The 24,182-nt window shown below is 32.4% G+C and overlaps 1 protein-coding gene and 1 long non-coding RNA gene across 11 annotated transcripts in view; one reads left to right on the top strand and one right to left on the bottom strand.

Moving 5' to 3' along the window:
• Positions 1–13,514, top strand: part of LOC139498025 (coadhesin-like) — a 56,616-nt gene extending 43,102 nt beyond the window's left edge. For 4 of the 9 annotated variants that reach the window (XM_071286321.1, XM_071286320.1, XM_071286319.1 and 1 more), the window contains exons 5-17: positions 586–657; positions 1,266–1,337; positions 3,713–3,784; positions 4,784–4,855; positions 6,703–6,854; positions 7,845–8,012; positions 8,284–8,451; positions 8,843–9,010; positions 9,406–9,573; positions 9,966–10,133; positions 10,531–10,698; positions 12,094–12,261; positions 12,752–13,514. In XM_071286321.1, coding sequence (XP_071142422.1) covers positions 586–657; positions 1,266–1,337; positions 3,713–3,784; positions 4,784–4,855; positions 6,703–6,854; positions 7,845–8,012; positions 8,284–8,451; positions 8,843–9,010; positions 9,406–9,573; positions 9,966–10,133; positions 10,531–10,698; positions 12,094–12,261; positions 12,752–13,137 — 2,002 coding nt within the window. In that variant the 3' untranslated portion in view covers positions 13,138–13,514. The remainder of the gene's footprint in view (positions 1–585; positions 658–1,265; positions 1,338–3,712; positions 3,785–4,783; positions 4,856–6,702; positions 6,855–7,844; positions 8,013–8,283; positions 8,452–8,842; positions 9,011–9,405; positions 9,574–9,965; positions 10,134–10,530; positions 10,699–12,093; positions 12,262–12,751) is intronic. The other 5 variants (XM_071286324.1, XM_071286323.1, XM_071286326.1 and 2 more) reach the window with 4 other exon arrangements.
• A 7,793-nt stretch (positions 13,515–21,307) lies between these two features.
• Positions 21,308–23,294, bottom strand: LOC139498024 (uncharacterized). 2 transcript variants are annotated; one of them, XR_011657792.1, is made up of 3 exons: positions 23,192–23,294; positions 22,268–22,395; positions 21,308–21,671 (listed from the first exon to the last, which is right to left on the bottom strand). It is a non-coding gene; the product is annotated as an uncharacterized lncRNA (long non-coding RNA). The 2 variants fall into 2 exon arrangements; XR_011657791.1 differs by having other exon boundaries at positions 22,268–23,285.
• Positions 23,295–24,182: the final 888 nt, after the last annotated feature.

Below are 24,182 nucleotides of genomic sequence, written 5' to 3'. Positions count from 1 at the left end.
TGTTTTAAAAGGGTTTTAAAAAGTTTTGCGTTATAAAATAATCCCACATATTGTCTCTTTATTGTAATGATAAATTAAAAAGAAAATCCGAAAATTAAACTCTGCGTTTACGACGTTTTTAGCATTGGCGTCTAATAAACAGAAGAAATGATTGTTTCTGCTTGAAACTTTTAATGACTAAAGCCAAATTGGCAATAACACACGATTACTATGAAATGAATTAAAAGTTTTGACAAACTAGTTTGCATGTTTAAAATCAAAGAACATAATGACCTTACACAGGCCATTATATTATGACTTGATCCATATTTCATTGAAACTTGGTATCGTCCGGGTTGTTCCGTCAAACAATAGATCGATCTTTCTAAAAGGAAATGACTCCATATAAGTATATAAGTTAAGTATATAGATTTATAAATGAATACACTAGGAGTTATATGACAGACATTACAAATAAAAAAGTTCATAATCAGAAAATGAGGCAACCAAGCGCTCCTGAGTAATACAACTAGAACCAACTACAAGTGATCGCGTGTTTTTTAATTTTATGTTATGTTGATGAATTGATCCTCTTATACTTTTCAGAAGCATATACGACAATAAATTAACAACCATCAAAACCGATACATTCAAAAGTCTTGGATCATTGCGAGAATTGTAAGTATTTTATTTTAACGTAAACCATTCTCTTAAAGGAGGTCATTATTACATAACTACAATTTGTAATTTGTTGTGGTTAATGTGTTTTGTGAAAGAAAAAAACACGAGCGCGTCATTGAGAAATGCATTTATTATTCTGTTTTTTTTCTGTATCACTGTATCTTACATAAAGGCAACAGTAGTATACCGCTGATCGAAACACATAAATCGATAGAGAAAAAATCCAAATCCGGGTTGCAAACTAAAACTGAGGAAAACGTATCAAATATAAGATAACTACAACACAACAGAAACACAATATTGAATGTAACACTCGAAGAATCGAACTATAATATAACAATGGCCATTTTCCTGACTTGGTACAGGGCATTTTAAGAAAAATGGTGGGATGAACCTGGTTTTGTGGCATGCCAAACCTCCCGCTTTAATGGCAATTACGATGTACGTTGGAACGTACGTTTACTAGTACTCTTGTATGAACCAGCATGAAACTATAAAACAATAACAATCAAAACCAAGGAATAAACAAAGACTCAAAAAACCAAAGGACATTCACATCAGGTATGATTTTATAACTATGAAATGATATTAAAATATTTTTGCAGACTTTTGGAATCCAACGAAATTTCGAGTATAGAAGATGGTGCGTTCTCTACTCTTAGTTCTTTGTCACTTTTGTGAGTATTTTACTGATGTACCCATGATATTTATTATGTCTGTTTAGTTCACGCATCGTTGTGAATATAACGGAATTTGATAAGACAGTCGTACACAGTGAGAGGTTAAGCTCTATAAAACCAGGTTCAATCCACCATTTTTACATTTGAAAATGCCTGTACCTAGTCAGAAATACGACAGTTGTTGTCCATTCGTTTTTGATGTGTCTTGTCATGTGATTTTACCATGTAATTAAAGACTTTCCGATTTTATTTTCCTAGAAGTTCAGTATTTTTGTGATTTTACTTTTTATCCCAACATGCAAACATCAAAGTAAAAATTAAAAAAATGCGAACCTTTCTGATTGACAACATAGATTAATGAGAGAAATTTAACATTCCAAATAGTTAAGATTGTACGTACATGAAAAAAGTAAAATCCCAAAAATACTGAATTCAGAGGAAAATCCAATCGGAAAGTCCATAATCACATGGCAAAATCAAATGACAAAACACACAAAAAACGAATGGACAAGAACTGTCACATTCCTGACTTGGAACAGGCATTTTCAAATGTAGAAAATGGTTGATTAAACCTTTTTATAGCGCTAACCCCCCCCCCCCTTTTTGATGACTGTCTTGTCAAATTCCGTTTTTTTACAATGATGCGTGAACTAAACAGGCATAATAAATCAAATAGTCAAAATATGGGTACATCAGTTATCATCCTGTAACAATTTTAAAATGAACAACTTCACAGAACACACAAACACAAACTCATTCATTGATTCGCGTGTCTGACGTCAGAACATTTTATACGTCACATATACTTGTCGTTTAATGTATATACAAACAATTTTAAAATTTCACATAGGCAATATTGGCATACAAGGTTAAAAAATCAAAAGTATGTAAGAAGTAATTTCAGAAATAGACCGTTATTTAAAAATAGTCCAAAAGTTATATAGAATTTATAAGAATCCACAAATAGTTCATTCCACAACGCGATTGAATAATTTTGACGTTTGTGGTTCAACGTATTTTCTAATTCATAATAGAACTATATCATAATGGCATATAATAGAACACTGTCATACTGAAAGGGTTCTTGTTTTTGAACAGATTTTATTCAAATTGTTACAAACAAATTACAATCTGATTATAATCAGATCTGTCACCTTGCTCCTTTAGAATTGGTTGTCCTCGTGTAATGTTCAAAAATCCCAAATAAGAGGTGATATTCGGATAACCTTTATTTCAGATATTTAATCAGCCAATCATTTCTAATGACATGCTGACATTTTAATTACACCTACCCCTTGCCCTATCAGCATAGATACCAGGATTAAATTGCGTACGCAAGACGAGCGTTTCGAGGAAAAAAGACTACGCCCGAATAAAAAAAGGCTAAAAATTACAAATAAAATAGTAAAAAAGGCTAAAAAAATACGAAGTTGAAGAGTATTGATGACCCAAAATTCCGAACGGTTTTGTCTTATATAGCTTAGGTATAGCTCATATTAACTATAAAACAGGGAATTATTTTATTTCTCCTGTTTCATGAAATGCAGTTTTTTCTTCTTCACGAGAGATATTGCTCGACCCAAAACGCCCCATTTAATTACATGTCTGCTCAAATATAGAAAATGTGAATATGTTTTAATTTGATAGTGTAAAAGAAATATCAGAAAGTCATAGTGGTCAGATTTCGATTGCCAATACGATTTGATTCAACCTTATTGTCTTAATTTATTATTTTTATAATCCTTTACATCAATGTGATAACATTTGGCTTGTTTTAAAAGGAATTGAAAAGTTTTGCGTTATAAAATAATCTCACATATTGTCTCTTTATTGTAGTGATAAATAAAAAAGAAAATCCGAAAATTAAACTCTGCGTTTACGACGTTTTTAGCATTGGCGTCTAATAAACAGAAGAAATGATTGTTTATGCTTGAAACTTTTAATGACTAAGGACAATTGTACGGTAAAAGCCAAATTGGCAATAACGCACGATTACTATGAAATGAATTAAAAGTTTTGACAAACTAACTTTGCATGTTTAAAATCAAAGAACATAATGACCTTACACAGTCCATTATATTATGACTTGATCCATATTTCATTGAAACTTGGTATCGTCCGGGTTGTTCCGTCAAACAATACACCGATCTTTCTAAAAGGAAATGTCTCCATATAGGTATATAAGTTAAGTATATAGATTTATAAATGAATACACTAGGAGTTATATGACAGACATTACAAATAAAAAAGTTCATAATCAGAAAATGAAGCAACCAAGCGCTCCTGAGTAATACAACTAGAACCCACTACAAGTGATCGCGTGCTATTTTTTTAATTTTATGTTGATCTATTGATCCTCTTATACATTTCAGAAACATAAACGATAATAAATTAACCAGCATAAAACCCGATACATTCAAAAGTCTTGGATCATTGCGAGAATTGTAAGTATTTAATTTTAACGTAAACCATTCACTTAAAGGAGGTCATTATTACATAACTACAATTTGTAATTTGTTGTGGTTAATGTGTTTTGTGTAAGATAAAAACAGGAGCGCGTCATTGAGAAATGCATTTATTATTTAGTTTTTTTCTGTATCACTGTATCTTACATAAAGGCAACAGTAGTATACCCCTGTTCGAAACACATAAATCGATAGAGAAAAAAAACCAAATCCGGGTTGCAAACTAAAACTGATGGAAACGTATCAAATATAAGATAACTACAACACAACAGAAACACAAAATTGTATGTAACACTCAAAGAATCGAACTATAATATAACAATGGCCATTTTCCTGACTTGGTACAGGGCATTTTAAGAAAAAAATGGTGGGATGAACCTGGTTTTGTGGCATGCCAAACCTCCCGCTTTAATGACAATGTTAATTTACCCCATGTTGTTGCTTTCAAATCTAAAGGTATAGAAGTTATCTCCCAGTATCTACAATAGGAGAGTACACCACCATGACAGAAGTTGTCAACGATACACATAACGGGGCATACATAACTATTCCTTGTACTGCTTTTGGCACTGTTTTCAAAAATTCCTCATATGGAGCCTATATGCAGGGCTTTTATTCCAATCTTACCTTACAACAAAAACCTGCTGTATCAATTTTGTCATGTAATGGAACATTTGAAGTGTTGTTTTCAATAGAGACCCAATAGTGATTTGCATAACACATGTTTAAAATCAAAAGTACATAACTTTTAAGCTGTCTTTATCCAAATATTAATTGTTGCTACTATAGCCAAAAGGCATATATTCAGCACCGACATATATACAGTCCTTGCATGAAAAGCTGGCCAACATCAATACCCATTGGAAAACTGTGTGACTTTCTGAAAACGGCATCTGATAAAAATGGCATCGGATGTCATATTATTATCCTTTGTTGTATTTCCTTATTTTGTTTTTTAATGCAATATTTGTATTTCAGAAATTTAAAAGATAACGATTTGACAACGGTATCAGCTAGTGTATTTGCAGATTTAACAGATATAGTATATTTGTGAGTACTATTGGCATATCTTAAAACGCTATTTTTTGTATTTCATATATTCTTAGAACTCATTATGCATTATTGCATAATTGGAACAAAATTATCATTCTTCGTTGAAAGAATTTTACTTTTAGTAGTCAACATATCTGTCAAATTATATGTATCTGTTAAATGAATTACAATGATCTTTTAGTATTTCAAATCAATCTTAGTATCTTTTCATTCAACCCTAATTGGTAATTAATTTTATCTTTATCGTATCAAGCAGGTTTTATGCCCCATTTATGGGCATTATGTTTTCTGGCCTGTCCGTCGGTCCGTTCGTCCCGCTTCATGTTAAAGTTTTTGGTGTAGGTAGTTTTTGACGAAGTTGAAATCCAATCAACTTGAAACTTAGTATACATGTTCTCTATGATGTGATCTTTCTAATTTCAATGCCAAATTAAAGATTTTCCCCATTTTCAGGGTCCACTGAACATTGAAAATGATAGTGCGGATGGGGCATCCGTGTACGGGGACACATTCTTGTTTTTATTTTGTTGGTTTGAGAAGGAAATAAAACACGTCCCCACTTTGAGTAGCATTACCTGAGTCAATTTAAATTTTTGAAAAATGTACTGTCCCATTGAAAACTACAATAGGTATGGTTCTGACCGATAAGTTTTTACATCATTCTTTAATAAATTTACCAGAAAAGAACAATTATCTACAATATAGATAATTTTGCGTTGATTTTTTTTTTTTGTGTTTGTCTACTCATAGAATATTTTTAGGAAGGCCTTAATTTAAACATTGTTGTTTTACATTTTTATTTGTCAAACACACACAAACAAAATATAAATAGGACAACGCTAAAGTTTTGTCAAAAATCAACTGTTTTATGTTTAAATCAGTGTGTATATCGAAGAGATTGAAAATATATGATTGATAATGTATGAATACAACATCACATGCAATTTTTGTGAGTTGATACACGTATTATTATTTACTTAGAGAATACTTATTCTCTTCGGATAAATTAATCAATGATTGGAGAAATGTAAATGTCCCAGTGAATAAACTCCACAGAGAATAATATATTTATTCAATAGGACGACAAACGATTATGAAGAAGTGTTTAATTTCTTTAGCAATAACACGTTGCATTTAAAAAAAATCATTCAAAAGGAAGTATACGTTAAGGTGAAGAACGAGGAAGGAGTAGGTACGGTAAGGGCCGATTTTGGCCTCAAATTTCAGGTTCATCTGACGAAAGATTTTGAACACTTTTTAAACACTTTAGTGTCTATTTCAGTTGATTTAATTAGTTTATGTGAAATATTTCAACTGTTTTAGTCATTAAAAACTCTCCGATTCAAGCTTAAATATGAAAAATCTATCAAATATTCCAAAACATGTCACTTTTCAGATGGTTTTTGTCAAAAATGAAAGTGGCCGCATCCGCGTTCATCCTCAACCTTTATATATATTATGTATTATCATCAAATACAATTTATATTTCATTATTAAAATTTAACAAAAATGCGGCCACTTTCATTTAAGACGAAAACCGTCAAAAATTTAACTTAAATGCTAAAATTGTGAAGATTTCAGTAATTTAGCATGACTTAATGATGCTAGTACCCGATATGTGTGCGTTCTATAGTAAAAAAAACAGCCCACAATTATGTAGCAGAAGCCTTCTACTTTCTAAAAAAATAACTAAAAGTTTATATTTTAACATTTTTTAAAAACTGCTATATTTTGGGGCCAAAAAGGGGTCTTACTGGACCTACTCCTTTACCAAAGAAAGATTAGGTGAAGAACGAAAATATACTTATCGAATATTCAAATAAATGTATTTGTTCACGTTGAAGGTATCTTAGATATAATCCATTGGTATGCTGCAAGATGACTGATTTGATTGACTGGTGGTCTAATCAAACCAAGCTTAAGGTATTTGAAGGCGATTGCACTGATTTTCAAACAAGTACTGATTTAGATGAAATTGATTTATCAAAGTGCCCAGGTTAGTATGTAGTAGCTTAATTGAAAGAGTAAACCAATCCATAGTTGTGCTAGAAGAAAAGGGCACACAGTCGTCATTTCAATATACATTATAGTTTATAATCGACTTATAATAACCATAACTTGTTCGTAATAAACTGTGTGATGGTATAAAACAATCACAATTGTATACTATGAAAAAGGAGCTAATTTTGCTGTAGAATTGAAATGTTATTTGTATTTATTCATGTTTATACGAATAAAAAGCAGTGATTCTCTCATTTTGCATCGCAAAAATGCTTACTGCTAAATATATGATGGTCACTTGCTTTCATTTCGTATGAATTAAAAAAAAATCATTTAATCCTTACATATCAAGATTTTCGATATAAACAAATATATGATATTCATACGTTAAATATGAAAATAAAAAAACATGCAAACACAAAACTTCGTCTGAAATTGGCCGTTTCAGATTCTAAAGCATGATGGGTAATTTCATGAATCGTACCCCAAAATGAAAGTAACGTCACGCCATTGGTTAAATTTCTATTGTTTATGACATTTTTAACCAATCAGGACGTTTTGGTGTACGCTTTTGAAAATATTACCCAGAATACATTAGATTCTGAAACGGCAAATTGTCTAGTGCGGTGAATGCAATATCATACAAGAAAAATTCGTTACAGTTTTTCAAAATGTTCTAGATAAAAGTGTCTATAACGGTGAAAAGAAAGCTTAGTAGTTTAAACTATTTTTCTATCATTTTCTGATCTTATACAATATTTCAGGTATATAATACCATCATAAAATTTAATCGTTATGTGAGTTTAAAATAATTGATAGAATACAAGCTCTGCCAATTAAGACATGATATTTATGACATAATTTGTTAACAGAAAGTTCAATGGGAAACATAAAGATAATCCCCGTATTAATTGTAAAGCATTATCTTTTTAATATTCATTACAACATAAAGAGATCAATTAGAAGAAACTTTTTTTTTTTTAAGTCGACGGCGGATGGGGCACGTGGTCGAACCCAATATGTTCGGTTACATGTGGAAACGGTATTCAATCCAGAAATCGATCTTGTGACAGTCCAGTTCCTTCTTTAGGAGGTCAAACTTGTAATGGGTCGAATGTTGATACATCGGATTGCAGCTTAAGAGATTGTCCAGGTATTTGTTTGTACGGGGTTCAAAATGAAACCCATTTCTGATTTACCATACCAAACATAACACTGTTGATTCGTTTGAGTTACAAAGTATTCATAGATAACAAGCAAAGACCTTCAAAACATACCATTCAAGACATTTAAGACATTTCTTTGTAAGATAAGTTCCTTCTAAAATGTGAAAATAATCGACTAAAAAATTGTAAAGAAACATTTATTTGTTATTCATTATAAATTAAGAAATTATTTAGATAGAATTTATTTATTTTTGAAAGTTGACGGCGGATGGGGCTCCTGGTCGAACCCAACTTGTTCCGTCACATGTGGGAACGGTATTCAATCCAGAAACCGATCTTGTGACAGTCCAATTCCTTCTGCGGATGGCAAAATATGTAATGGGTCGAGTGTAGATACATCGGATTGCAGCTTAAGGGATTGTCCAGGTATTTGTTTGTACGGGGTTCAAAATGAAATCCATGTTTGTTTTGAAAAAAATCATGTATCAAATTCATTGGTTATATCACAATTGGTATTTGTCCTGAATCTCTAATGGTATTATAACATATATTATATGTTGAACTTTATTAGATAGGTTATATCATTATGTAATACCATACCAAACATATCGCTGTTGATTGATGTGAGTTACAAATTATTCATAGATTACAAGCACAGACATTAAAAACATGTCATTTAAGACATTTAAGGCATTTCTTTGTAAGATAAGGTCCCTGTCAAATGGAAAAAATCAACTAAAAAATTGTAAAGACATATAAATTTGTTATTCATAACAAAATTAAGAGATATTTTGATAACCTTTATTTATTTTTATAGTTGACGGCGGATGGGGCTCCTGGTCGAACCCAATATGTTCGGTTACATGTGGAAACGGTATTCAATCCAGAAATCGATCATGTGACAGTCCAGTTCCTTCTGCGGATGGCCAAACATGTAATGGGTCGAGTGTAGATACATCGGATTGCAGCTTAAGAGATTGTCCAGGTATTTGTTTGTACGGGGTTCAAAATGAAATCCATGTCTGATTTAAAAACCATGTATCAAATTCATTGGTTATATCATAATTTGCAGGTGGTATTTTTCTGAATCTCTAATGGTATGATAACATAAATCATATGTTTAACTTTATTATATAGGTTATATCATTATGTAATACCCTACCAAACATATCGCTGTTGATTCATGTGAGTTACAAAGTATTCATAGATTACAAGCATAGGCATTAAAACATGCCATTTATTACATTTAAGACATATCTTTGTAAGATAATTCCCTGTAAAATGTGAAAAAAATCAACTAAAAATTGTAAAGAAACATAAATTTGTTATGCATTGTAAAGTTAAGAGATCATTTAGATAGAATTTATTTATTTTTGAAAGTTGACGGCGGATGGGGCTCCTGGTCGAACCCAATATGTTCTGTCACATGTGGAAACGGTATTCAATCCAGAAATCGAGCTTGTGACAGTCCAGTTCCTTCTGCGGATGGCAAAATATGTAATGGGTCGAGTGTAGATACATCGGATTGCAGCTTAAGGGATTGTCCAGGTATTTGTTTGTACGGGGTTCAAAATGAAATCCATGTCTGTTTTGAAAAAAATCATGTATCAAATTCATTGGTTATATCACAATTGGTATTTCTCCTAAATCACTAATGGTATTATAATATATATTATATGTTGAACTTTATTAGAAAGGTTATATCATTATGTAATACCATACCAAACATATCGCTGTTGATTGATGTGAGCTACAAATTATTCATAGATTACAAGCACAGACATTAAAAACATGTCATTTAAGACATTTAAGACATTTCTTTGTAAGATAAGGTCCCTGTCAAATGGAAAAAAATCAACTAAAAAATTGTAAAGAAATATAAATTTGTTATTCATAACAAAATTAAGAGATACTTTGATAACCTTCATTTATTTTTATAGTTGACGGCGGATGGGGCTCCTGGTCAAACCCAATATGTTCGGTTACATGTGGAAACGGTATTCAATCCAGAAATCGATCATGTGACAGTCCAGTTCCTTCTGCGGATGGCCAAACATGTAATGGGTCGAGTGTAGATACATCGGATTGCAGCTTAAGAGTTTGTCCAGGTATTTGTTTGTACGGGGTTCAAAATGAAATCCATGTCTGATTTAAAAACCATGTATCAAATTCATTGGTTATATCATAATTTGCAGGTGGTATTTTTTTCTGAATCTCTAATGGTATTATAACATAAATCATATGTTGAACTTTATTATATAGGTTATATCATTATGTAATACCCTACCAAACATATCGCTGTTGATTCATGTGAGTTACAAAGTATTCATAGATTACAAGCATAGGCATTAAAACATGCCATTTATTACATTTAAGACATATCTTTGTAAGATAAGTTCCCTGTAAAATGTGAAAAAATCAACTAAAAATTGTAAAGAAACATAACTTTGTTATTCATTGTAAAGTTAAGAGATCATTTAGATAGAATTTATTTATTTTTGAAAGTTGACGGCGGATGGGGCTCCTGGTCGAACCCAATATGTTCTGTCACATGTGGAAACGGTATTCAATCCAGAAATCGAGCTTGTGACAATCCAGTTCCTTCTGTGGATGGTCAAACATGTAATGGATCGAGTGTAGATACATCGGATTGCAGCTTAAATGATTGTCCAGGTAATTGTTTGTACGGGATTCGAAATATAACCCATGTCTGTGTAAAACTGATTTATACAATTAATTTGTAAGTCAACATGGTCAATGAGACTAAAAGAACAAATACTAAACTATTACGGAACTTCGATTTAAGGGTGTTGGCTTGTCATGTTTTGGAGTTTCTACCAGATTTTCGGAATCCTCTGGTTTTATATATTTGAATGTCTTAATTGTTTTCATGGTTAACCCCCTTTTTTCTTTTCATCAATCTTTTACATATATTATCATAAGCCATCTGTAAAAGTCTTATAAAATCTTTGCTATTTTTTAACAGTTTTTAGAAACTTAAACTTGACAATGATAAAGCTATGAAAAATCAAGAGACAAAATTTTCCAGCCAAACATTCAATGGCTAATATCTAAAAAAAAAAAAAAAGCACACAGGCCGATATATTTTTTCGCTCTTATGGTTCCTTTGTTAATCCCCATCTATATATAATAATTTTATAGAAAGCGTGTTATTTTGAAACAGAGCAGCGAACTTCATTAATTGTCAAAATATTCATGCATCTCACCAATAAACGGAGATGGATATGACTTTTTATTCTTTTAAAAAATCCTAGTTCATGTTGTTTTGAGGTTTCCTTGTGGAGGTCGACCCATACATCAGTTCAGAGGAAATATTGTTGACCTAGGTAAAACATTCAATGTAAAGACGATCATTGTTGTGACAAACGACATACATTGTAAAGTCACTCACAACCATTTTAATGGATATATGTTATTTCTAACATTTTTGTGTTTTTTTACTTAAAGTTGGTTAATCGTCTTTACCTTTTTTTCATTAATCGACATTGTGTAATACTAAAAATATGAAAGTTTTGAAACAATAATTCTGTCAAATATCAAATATGTAGATACAATTTGAAAACAAATTCAAATAATTACATTAGATGTATGTTTCATTATAATACGTTATTCTGATTGGCTAACTAGCAATCTCGTGATATTCCTTAATCAATTGCATTACACAATGCAACTTTTCATTCATGATGACACGAGGTCCCACAAGAAATGCAAGTGCGCAGGTAAATGAAATAAAAACTTGATTAAAGGCATGTTTTCATGATCCTATAGGTAAAAATGTAATTATAAGTATTGAATGCCTTTTTGTAACTTTATAGGGTTGTAAAAGCGTTGACCGTGCGCACATTTTTAGTATGAAACGCTTCCGTGCTTCATACAAAATGTACTTCGGTCAACGCTTTTACATCCCAATAAATTAACAAAAAAGAGCATTCAATTCTTAAATAAAGTTTCATCTATTGAAGTTGATGGTCAGTGGGGTTCCTGTCAAATATCAAATATTTAGATACAATTTGAAAACAAATTCAACTAAAGTTTCATATATTAAAGTTGATGGTCAGTGGGGTTCCTGGTCGACTGGACCATGTTCTGTCACATGTGGTAATGGTATAAGATATAGAAAGAGGAGTTGTGACAGCCCACTAGCTTCTAACAATGGACAAGGTTGTATTGGTTCTTTCACAGTCTCTGTGATTTGTACCTTAGAATTATGTTCAGGTAAGTTAGCATTAATGTAAATAACGCTGATCAAGGTTGATAAGATTTTAGAATTGATTTACTTCTGTTGTCCTAAAGTAAGTGTTGTATCCATGTTTTTAACCTCCGATATCTTTGGCCGATTGATTAAGTTAATTAGTTGTTATGGTAAATTCATTAACAGTTCTGCTTGATGTGTTTTAGCTTTTAATTTTGCCATTCGATTAGAACTTTCCTAAGAGTTCAGTATTTTTATGATTTTACTTTTTAACCTATTTGGTGAATCATATCATCTCGTGTAAATAACATACATCAAATGTATTAAAACGCTTGTTTAACAGGAAGGATAGACGAAAAGTTTTGAAAGTTTCATTACTTTATTAGTATATTGAAACTATGGATATAAAATGTCTGATTAATACCCAAAGCATATTTTTTTCTACTTTTTAAAATTAATAAATAAAGGAAAATATTTGAATGATATTTTTCTTCTTATTTCTTTATCGTGTAGAATCAAGAAAAATGAAAGCAAGAGAATGGAAAAGATATCAAGGAAGAAGACTGAATAGCAGTAGATATCAAGGAAGAAGACTGAATAGCAGTAGATATCATGGAAGAAGACTGAATAGCAGTAGATATCAAGGAAGAAGACTGAATAGCAGTAGATATCATGGAAGAAGACTGAATAGCAGTAGATATCACGGAAGAAGACTGAATAGCAGTAGATATCAAGGAAGAAGACTGAATAGCAGTAGATATCATGGAAGAAGACTGAATAGCAGTAGATATCATGGAAGAAGACTGAATAGCAGTAGATATCAAGGAAGAAGACTGAATAGCAGTAGATATCATAGAAGAAGACTGAATATAGCAGTAGATATCACGGAAGAAGACTGAATAGCAGAAGCTATCATGGAAGAAGACAGAATATTAGAAGATACAAAAACAACATCTAACATGTACAACTTGTTTGTGTTGTAAATCAGGATGATGCAAGACATTGGAATTATTTCTCGAATAACTTTAATAAAAAAAATCTTTGTTTTGTCTGTCATGGCTAATTATTTGCTATGAGTTATGTTTTCTTCCTTTATCAAATATTTTTTAACAATGTATCTCGGTAGGTATTCATCATAGGGACTGATAATTTGGATGCCAAATACTACTGATTGATAATTTCCCTAACTGAAACTTTAAGTAATCTGTATGAATATATGTATTTTGGAATAACAGACTTCAACTGTTTTATCTGTCAATAAATGTGGGTATCATAATGCTCTTTTTTTTCATACACACGACAATAGATATTTGATTGTGATTGTCCCTTCAGAATGTTAATCAAGATACAAGCTTTGAACGCAATTATTTAAACAAATGCGATTTTTTTTTCCACCACTGAGTTAATGCGGCTTTTGGTGGACGTTTACCCCATCAAATATAGTGAAATGAAGGTTTCAGTTACCTCAGGCCAAGTTAGACTTTGATAAATTATGCTATGTTTACGGTTCATGTTAGCTCTTTCCTTGTTTCAGTAGTTAAACAGACTTAGCTTTAACATTTTAGTTTTAAAATTTCCTCATCAGGGCGAACCCAGAAAAAAAAGTTTTTTTATTTTCAAATCAGTTTGATATAATTCTGCCTTGCAGCTGTAGATATATATGCATGTATGAAAAACATAATGACTGCTTCAAAAGAGGGGCAAAGGATACCAAAGAGACAGTCAAATTTATAGATCGAAAATAAACTGACAACGCCATGGCTAAAATAAAAAAGACAAACAGACAAATAATAGTACACAAGACACAACATAGAATACTAGAGACTAAGCAACAGGAACCCCACCATAAACTTGGGGTGATCTCAAGTGATCCGGAATGGTTATCGGATCTTGCTTCACATGTGGCACTCGTCATGTTGCTCATGTTATTACAAATCCGTTAAATAGTCTAATTCTGTAGGTCACATTCATCACGTCACTTTCTTTGTACTTCAAAGCATTCGAATCAATATCATTATTGAAGAATGATAATTTGATTTAATTCGAGCGCCACCGACGAATTGTTTATAAACGAATGTTGAAGTTGTTAACAGTTTAAAGCACGATGAAATGATGACTTTTTGAGGAGAAATCATCATTAATGGGTCAAGATTATTTCCCTAAATGGCAAAATAATAAACATATATCGGATGATTGACACCACTGACACAGTGTCTGAGAATAGGAAGAAGAACATCATCGGTGCAAAAACAACTTGAACAGAGTACAAACAACAACAATCAAGGCATTCACATGTAGAAATCATGGAAATAGTTTGTTAATAAAAATAATGAAATGAGTATCAAATGGTGTTAGATGAAAATAAAATAAAAACATAGAATGATACACTGTTGTCGGAAATTCAATAAACACATCATAGATACCAGGATTAAATGTTATATTTATTCCTGATTATTAATTACTGAGCGTACAAATGGAAGAGAGGAGGAAAATACCAAAGATATATTCAAACTCATAAGTTTGAAATAAACTGACAATGGAATGGCAAAGAACGGAAATCAAGCAAACGACAAGTCTTCAAAACACTGCATAGATAATTATTTACTAAGCAACAAAACCCAACAAAAAGGGGATACCTCAGGATCTCTGAAAGCCTAAGCTTATCCTGTTCAGTGTATGATACAAATCGTCCTGTTCATGCTAGTATAAACCCGGTGATAAGTCTTATTTAGCTCTTTTGTATGTGTTTCCTTCGAGGCAAACTCCAAAAGGTCCTGATATAACACAATTTGCCGTTTAAGAATCTAATAAATTCTGGGTAATATTTTCAAAAGTGTACAGCAAAACGTCGTGATTGGTTGAAAACGTCCAAGACAATGAAAATTCAACCAATGTCGTGACGTGTTTTTCGTTTTGGTGTACGAAAAATGAAATTACCCATAGTCCTTTAGATTCTGAAACGGTCAATTTTGTCTGAAACAGTGAAGTAAGGAAAATGAAATCGTACAGTTTTGCCATTATACTATCTATCTATCCTTAACAAACTGCTGGACAGTTTCATAAATTTACCATGTAGATTTTACAATGTTATTCTTAATTATAAAAAGTAATAAAACCACAGACTAAATGTGACCGACATAAACAGCGACGGAAAATGAGATAACTGTCTTGCCTATTTATCAAAGTTCAGTACAACGTTATCCATTTTGTCGCCATTTCGAAAAAAATGCTAACGTAACGAAACCTTGTCTACTGTTTGGAGAAGTATTTTGATAGTTAGAACTTTTTTAGAATACACGTTGCGAAGGACGGGAAAACAGCCCTAGTTCATTTTAGCTCATACATGATGTTGTTTCGTAATCAAAAACCAAAGACCAAAGATGTAAAAATACTCATGCTTTTAAATAGAAAAAACAAAACTGATAGTAACGAATTGGCATAGCTAAAATCAATGAAAAGTTCAATTTTCCCTACTATTGGTTACATACACATAAAGCGCAATTTTTCGCTCTTCCAAATATGATTTATTTCTGAAATAAATATTACTGTTTTAGTGGTGTTTTTTAAATTTATTTCTGCAATTTTATCTTATAGTCTATATCTTAGCATCACATTATTCCTGTCCCCTCTTTTTGTTCATTATCATACATTCTGTATACCCAATCCAGAAGGCACTCCGTGCGATTATAACGTGACCGATGTTATATTTGCCTCAGTGCAAATTTTCAGATGAATCAGACAACTGGTTGTTGAGTTGCTGCCCCTGAATTGGTAATTTTAAGGAAATTTTGTCGTTTTTGGTTATTATCTTGAATAGTATTATAGATAGAGATAAACTGTAAACAGCAATGATGTTCAGCAAGTAAGATCTACAAATAATTTGACTGACTAAATTAGTCAGTTGACCCCTTAAGGAGTTATTGCTCTTTATAGTCAATTTTACCAATTTAAAAAAAAAAATTGTTATCTTTTACAAAAATCTTCTCCTCTGAAACTACTGGACCAAATCAAATCAAACTTGGCCACAATCATTATTAGGGTTTGTAGTTTGAAAAATGTGTGCGGTGACTCGGCCAACCAACAAAAATTGCCGCCATGTCTAAAAATATAACATAGGGGTAAAATGTAGATTTTGGCTTATCACTCTGCATTTAGAGCAAATCTGACAACGGTTGGATTGGTTATCAGGTCAATATCTAACTGCCCTGAAATTATCAGATGAATTGGACAACTTGTTGTTGGGTTGCTGCCCACCAATTGGTAATTTTTAAAGAAATTTTGCCATTTTTGGATATTATCTTGAATACTATTATAGATAGAAATAAACTGTAAACAGCAATAATGTTAAGCAAAGTAAGATCTACAAATAAGTCACCTTGATCAAAATGGTCAGTTGACCCCTTAAGGAGTTATTGCCCTTTTAAATCAATTTTTTACAAATTTCATTAATTTGGTAAATTTTTGTACATTTAAAAACAAATCCTCTGTAATGAAAGGGCAAAGTTTATTATAGATGGAGAAAATTGTAAATAGCAAGAATGTTAAATAAAGTAAGATCTACAAAGTAAAATCACAAAAATACTGAACTTAGAGGAAGATCAATTGGGAAAGTCCATAATCACATGGCAAAATCAAATAACAAAACGCATCAAAAACGAATGGACAAAAACTGTCATATTCCTGACTTGGTACAGGCATTTTCAAATGTAGAAAATGGTGGATTAAACCTGGTTCTATAGCGAACACATCACCATCACCAAAACAAAATTTTGTCATGAATCCATCTGTGTAATTTGTTTAATATGCACATATACCAAGGTGAGCGACACAGGCTCTGAAGAGCCTCTAGTTTAAGTAATATTAAGCAAAAGCCAATAGTGTCAAGCTTAATAATCGTAAATAGTTTAAAACAGTACAATGTATTAAGTCAAGATTTGCTGATTCGTTTAGATGATCTGTCTTGTTGACGTTAACTTTGTATTTTTTGGGTCCTATGTTGACAATGGCATCGCATTCGGAAACATTTTGCTATTGTTTATTCACAAATGAAAATATACTAAAACATAAAATATCTAGCTTTTTATTCATTAAATCGTTTTTTACAGGTATACACGTAGGGGTAAATTCAGTACAAAATTTCCAATTGACTTTTATGCTTATCAATGTCTTGAATTAAAGTTATACCTGATTTATCTCTAGTTTTGATCCACCTATCATCAAATATTTATTACAATCATTATCCACCAATCAGATAGGACATGACTTCAGTTTTATACAGAAAGCATAGCAGAATAACATATGAACAAACAATAAATAAAACAATTGAAAAGGACCCAACTAATCTGATCGATTCATACAAAAATAAGTTACAGACGTGTCAGAAATTTATAAATCCCAACGAAATTTAGTACAGATAATTGAGTGTATGACGATAATTTGTCAAAGGCTGTAACATTTTTATTGTAAATGGTGTTTCATCCTAAAAATACAAAATATGACAGTATTCAAATAACACATGAGTCACAAGTTTGAGATATGTTGACATCGCGATTGTCAGAAAAAAATATTTATCAAGTGTAGTAATAACAAAGTAAGTCCCTCCATGTAAACGTAAATGCATAATCATTGTACTGGTTTCTATCTAATGAGTTAAATCTAGTGTTATACATGTTACAAAATATTTTGTACTTTCCTTTTAGAATAGTGTACTGCATTTGTTTACCTCAATACTGTTTTTGTATTTATACATTATGTTTTTCTGTAAACTTGTATTTTGTTTTTAGGGAATAAAGTTTATTTTGTAAAGCAGAAGATAGCAGTGTGAGTCGGGTCTAGTCAGAAAAGGGGGTTGTGTAACATCTGATTTCTTTTGTAGGGAAACCAATTGCAATGATAATTAATAACGTAATTTAGCAAACCCTCATTTCCAGCGGAGGCAGCAATTATTCGATTTTCATTTCAACCATCGTACCTCATCGAACCTACCAATAATGTAGTTTGTTTTTAAAAGATGAGTGTTTGAACATGTTTGTCTGTTTGTCTTCTTTCATTTTTTAGCCACGCGTTGTCAGTTTGATTTATGAGTTTGACTGTCCCTCTGGTATCTTTCGTCCCTCTTTTAAATATCCTTGTGATATCTTTTACTTCATTTTAATACAAAATGTTAGTAGAATATTACGTGTCATATTGCTTTACATTGTTTATCATATAGTGTTATCTACGAACAACAAGACTATATACATTTACATTACTTCATTTTTGTTTGATTGAAATTTTCCAAAATGCCCAATAGAAAATGCGTTATATATTGTATTTTTATGAAAAAAAAAAAAAAAACATGAGTCGCTTTTATTTCTTATTTTTCTTGATCTTTTTTATGTGATAGTTTCCAACATTAAGCTACTCGACGAATTTTATTCCTAGATGACCAGAAATACGATGAATTCATTTACGATGTCTCCAAAAATAGCAATTAATAGGTTATCTATAATGTTTCAACACTTCGGGAAACAGTGTAGGGTTTTCACCGTAATTTATGCTTGTTACATTGTATACTGATCGACTTCAAAAACGCAGCACTAGATTATTGTTTTGTTATTTTTGAATGAATGTGTCATCGTCAAAAGTGATGACTGCCTGTTATAAATGCCAAAATGATTGTCAGAATGGTCAACATATTCTGTCTGACGTGATTTGGGTTCTGTTTTACACATTTTGATTTTGCATTTGTTAAACCCATTAATTGGGTTTGGCAATTATGTGGTTGGAACTTAAGGGCTTTAAAGGTTTTCCTTCAGTCGAATTTTTGGCAATTTAGATGATGGCAAACATTTATGGAATGCATATGTACGCAATGACATTCGGCAATTTGATTAGCAGTTGACGTTGCGGCCGTAAACATGTCTGGCAAATGATGTTACGTAATCAAAATTATGTTGACGTTTAATTGGCACTACACGTTGATCTGTTCATTGATGGTTAGCAACAAATTTTGTCTACTTGTATCGTTGTCGAAAGGACAGTAAGACGTTTTTTTGAAGTCATACAGTATGGTTGCAGTACGTTTGTGTTTTCCTGTTTGCAGTATTCTTAAGGGCTGATTCAGTTTAATATTTCTTAGTCTTGGCAATATGGAGATGCAACAATTTTAAACTGATTTAAGTGTGACAAAGGATTGAAAGAACTGTTTCAAAAAACAAAAAAAGCTGAAATAATCTTTCATGGGTCCCAAATTTCGCATTAAGAAATTCATGCGACTTCACAAATTTGGTATGTTCAATAACCACTATACTCAATAAGTCAGATTTTGATCTTTTGCAAAGAGAAAGAAGTATGATAAGCATGAAAAGTAGTTGTAAGAGAATCAAACAACATTTGGTAAAAAAAAAATCAATAAAATGAGTGTTGCGTTTTAAAAGTCGTTCAGTATATAATTATGCAAATTGCAAGTTAGTTAAATCTCATTAATCGATAGCAAATAGAAATCGAGTTAAAAACCCAGAACTCTGAAAGGAACACAATCGTATCGGTGAATATCAGAAGCTATAATGATTTACATCCCAACTCCTTTGTTCTAACAGGGGTGATCTGAGCCGGATCACCCCTACCAGATCACCCCAGTTTGAGTTTCTTTCTTATGCATGCTTTCCTTTGTTCTGTAACATTTTGGCGGGAATGTCAAATCCACTATAAAACTGATAATTAAATATACAATTATACGGAAAAGACTATCTATCAAAATTCACGTAGAAAAAAATCCAGTGTATATGCTGGGATTCGAACTCAAGACCTTTAGCATATCAAGCCACAACACAACCACTACACCAGGACGACTGGATACGTACTATCAGTAATTTAACATACTTAAAGAAAGCAAGATATTTTTATAAGTGGGGCGAGTTGGCAGACCTTTATTCAGTGGGGTTTAAACCCTTTTCGTTAATAAGTGAGTTGTCAGTGATTGTTCAGTTTGATTTTACACTTCAAAAAGTGAGGCGAGTCGGTAAACAAGAGTGGGGCGATTTTTTTCATAAAGTGGCGATATAGGTTGGGACAATTGGCCAGTGGGGTGAGTTTACCTTATGATGATATATACTCATCGTGTTCGGGGGTCAAAAGGGTATACATCATATTGTAATGTAAAAAGTATATTATAATGGTTGTGTGGCGTTCTAAACTAGATTTTATGGGTTGTAAATGGTTTTTCGTCTAATCTAAAACAGCTGGGATGTAAAATAGTTATCCCACTCGGACTTGGTGTGTCATACACATATCCTCAGTGATTGATATAATCTTGCATCCAGTTCATGTTAAGTTATGGGCATAGAAAACTTTAGAGGAAAGAACCGAATACAAGATAATATCTTAACGTTTCAGAAACCAAAATGTGGACTACCATGCACAATGCAATGCAGAAGAGCTCACTGGATATAGTGCACAGTTGTTTTTCAGTTATAAAACTACTCTGGAGCTCATAAAACGAAGCATTATAATCAACATTATTGTCATCCTAGATATATAATATTATTTTTACCGTTGTAATGAAAAAGCAAACACAAACATGCCAATACACTTGCCCTAATTGACCTTTCCCTTGAAAATCGATAAAGCGAAGGTTTGTTTTGTCAACATGATCCCATGGTAATGCTCATGTTTTTCTAATGTTGTCTCATGCTCATCAACCCAAAATGCATACATGTAAAACCAATATTGAAATATAAATATAAAAACATATCCACATTTTGGTACTTATGGGTGGGAGAGGGGGGAACTTATCAAGAACCTCATCAACCCAAAGAGGCAATATGTATTGCCTGACCAAACATAGCCCTTAAACCAACCACTTGGATATTGAAAGAATGAGGATGTATCACATGTACTTCCGCCAAAGATATCAACCAATGAGGTTATACACATATCCTCAGTGATTGATATAATCTTGCATCCAGTTCATGTTAAGTTATGGGCATAGAAAACTCTATAGTCCATACAGCATATTTGCAGGCCAATCTCAAAATATACCACTAGCAAGGCTTTCCCTTAAGGAATAGTATTCCCAATACTCAAAACAAATTCAACACTTTTATTAAATATTATTCCTTTTAAAATTACTTTAAAACACTTCTAAACATTTAAAGATGCATGTAAACAGTTCTTTATAAATCGTTCATAATTCAATAAATTCTCATGAATTTGACCACATACAGACTTTTAAAAGTTGAGTTAAGGCAATGAACTCATATCAAAATGAACATTGTCATTATTCTAATAACATCTTCAGCATGTGGAAAGCTTGTAAGCAAAGGGACTTAACCTCCAAGTGTAAACTATGCTGGCTTGTCTCTTTCTTTACTGTTGTTGAATCAAACACACTCTTTACTTCATAATCAGGAACATTGACAATTGTATTTCCACTCGATTCTTCACATGTCTACTGAAAATATATTAACCAATAACAAATTGTGTATTTGTACTAAAGACAGCATTAGTCACACTTTGAAAAGGAAACATCCCTTTGCCTACAATCCACGTGGAAAACCACTAGGGAATCAGTGTCCCTCGAACTGTAGACAAAGAAATTTAAATTAAAAAATTTAACCATACATTAAATTTAAGTATACATTTGTACTAGTATACAAAATCATTCAACATTGTATTTATTTATTAATTTAGATAAAACAAAACAAAACAAAAATATTGCAACCATTATTTAATCTCCCATGACAAAAAGATTTTTGCGACATATTTCAACACATCAATGAAATTAATTACACATCCAATAGAAAACATCATGAAATTACGGAAAAATTATTAGCATTACTTTTAAATAGGTTCATTTGAACATAAAGCTGCTTCCATCACCGATTTTTTTTTTTTTTTTTTTTTTTTTTTAGTACCGTCCCATATTGGCATCTTCTGCCTTTCTCAACACAGACATACATAATTTAGTGTAGTATCAATATTTTCCCCATGCATTATTTTCCTATTTTCAGAAATCAAAACATTACTTCATTTGCAATTTGTTCTCACCATATTCTGATTAGAAAAAATCCTTTCCTTTTAAAAAGGTTGTTCAAACTCATTGACATGAATCATCGTGCAATGTCATATTACTTCTCCTTCATTCGTCACCCTGTCAAAGCTGTAGGTAACACCATCTGAAAACAAAAACATTCTATTCAATTCTATGTACAATCAAACAGACCGCTGAACGCGGACCTCGACGAAGACACCTTATAATTCAATACACATCACTCCGATAAAAAAAAACATGAATATCAAGTGACATGTCACACTAAATTATTCCACTTTCTCAATAATTCAATTCTTTTCTACCAAAGTCTATAAATAGCATTTCTATCAGTATGTACGATGTAAAAATAAATGAAAAGTCCACAACACAGTCAAAAGTAACAAAAGAAACTATTTACCCTATAAACAATTTATTATTCTCCTTTCAACTACAATTTTCCAAAATGGCCAGAGCCCCCACTTCCACATATATTTTATATAGCGATAGCACTTTGCCCTGCGTTTAACCGGCGCACGGCATAACAAATATCTGACCACCTGGGTTGATAATAACTACACAAGGTCTAAATCCCAAAACATCAGTTTGCCACCAAGGTCAAACATTACCATCTAGTTCTATCAAGAAGCCGCCAAGGCGAATATAAATGACCACCAAGGTCTTGACGCTCCCAAGGCTAGTATTTTTAATTCATTGTTGCCATCAAGGCAAATGTAAAAAATCATAAAAATGACCACCTAGGTCTATTGCCACCAAGGCATATAAAAATGACCACCTAGGTCTATTGCCACCAAGGCATATATAAATGACCACCTAGGTCTTTTGCCACCAAGGCATATATAAATGACCACCAAGGTCTTAAAGCCACCAAGGCTATATTGCCACCAAGGCAAATGTAAGTAAAAGTTAAAGAATATAGTTACTTTGCCGACAACACGTGGAGCACGACCTTCCCACAGCTTGGATATTGAAAGAATGAGGATGTATCACATGTACTTCCGCCAAAGATATCAACCAATGAGGTTAGTGTTAGATCACCCTCTGGCCTCCGGCCATCGGGGTGATCTTACACTGACACACCGCGTCATCGTGGTATAACTATTAATTACATCCCAGCTCCTTTGTTCTAACGGGGGTGTTCTGAGCTGGATCGTCCCTACCAGATCACCCCAGTTTGAGTTTCTTTGTTATGCATGCTTTCCTTTGTTCTGTTACAATTGGCGGGAATGTCAAATCCACTATAAAACTTATAATTAATTATACGGAAAAGATTATCTATCAAAATTCACGTAGAACAAATCCAGTGTATATGCTGGGACTCGAACTCAAGACCTTTAGCATACAAGCCACGACATATACCACTACACCAGGAGGACTGGATATGAAATCACAATAATCATGATAATGTAACATACTTGAAGGAAGCAAGATCTTTTTATAAGTGGGGCGAGTTGGCAGACCTTTATTGAGTGGGGTTTAAACCTCTTCCGTTAATAAGTGAGTTGTCAGACTGATTGCTCAATTTGATTTTACACTTTTTCAAAAGGTGGGCGAGTCAGTGAACAAGAGTGGGCGATTTGTTTTATAAAGTGGCGATATAGTGTGGGCCGATAGGCAAGTGGGAGGAGTTGACATTGTTTAATATCTACTCATCGTGTTCGGGGGTCATAAAGGGTATACATCATATAGTAATATATAACGTATATTATAATGGTTGTGTGGCGATCTAAACTAGATTTTATGAATTGTAAATGTTTGTCGTCCAATCTAAATAAAATAGCTGGGATGTAAAATAGTTATCCCAGTCGGACTTGGTGTGTCAGTGTTAGATCACCCTCTGGCCTCCGGCCATCGGGGTGATCATACACTACCACACCGCGTTCTTGTGGGATAACTATTAAATACAATCGGGAA

This window comes from Mytilus edulis, chromosome 12, assembly GCF_963676685.1.
Source record: "Mytilus edulis chromosome 12, xbMytEdul2.2, whole genome shotgun sequence".
Lineage (NCBI taxonomy): Eukaryota > Metazoa > Mollusca > Bivalvia > Mytilida > Mytilidae > Mytilus > Mytilus edulis.
Note: the sequence above shows the minus strand (reverse complement) of the source record. Positions and strands in the feature narration are given on the sequence as shown.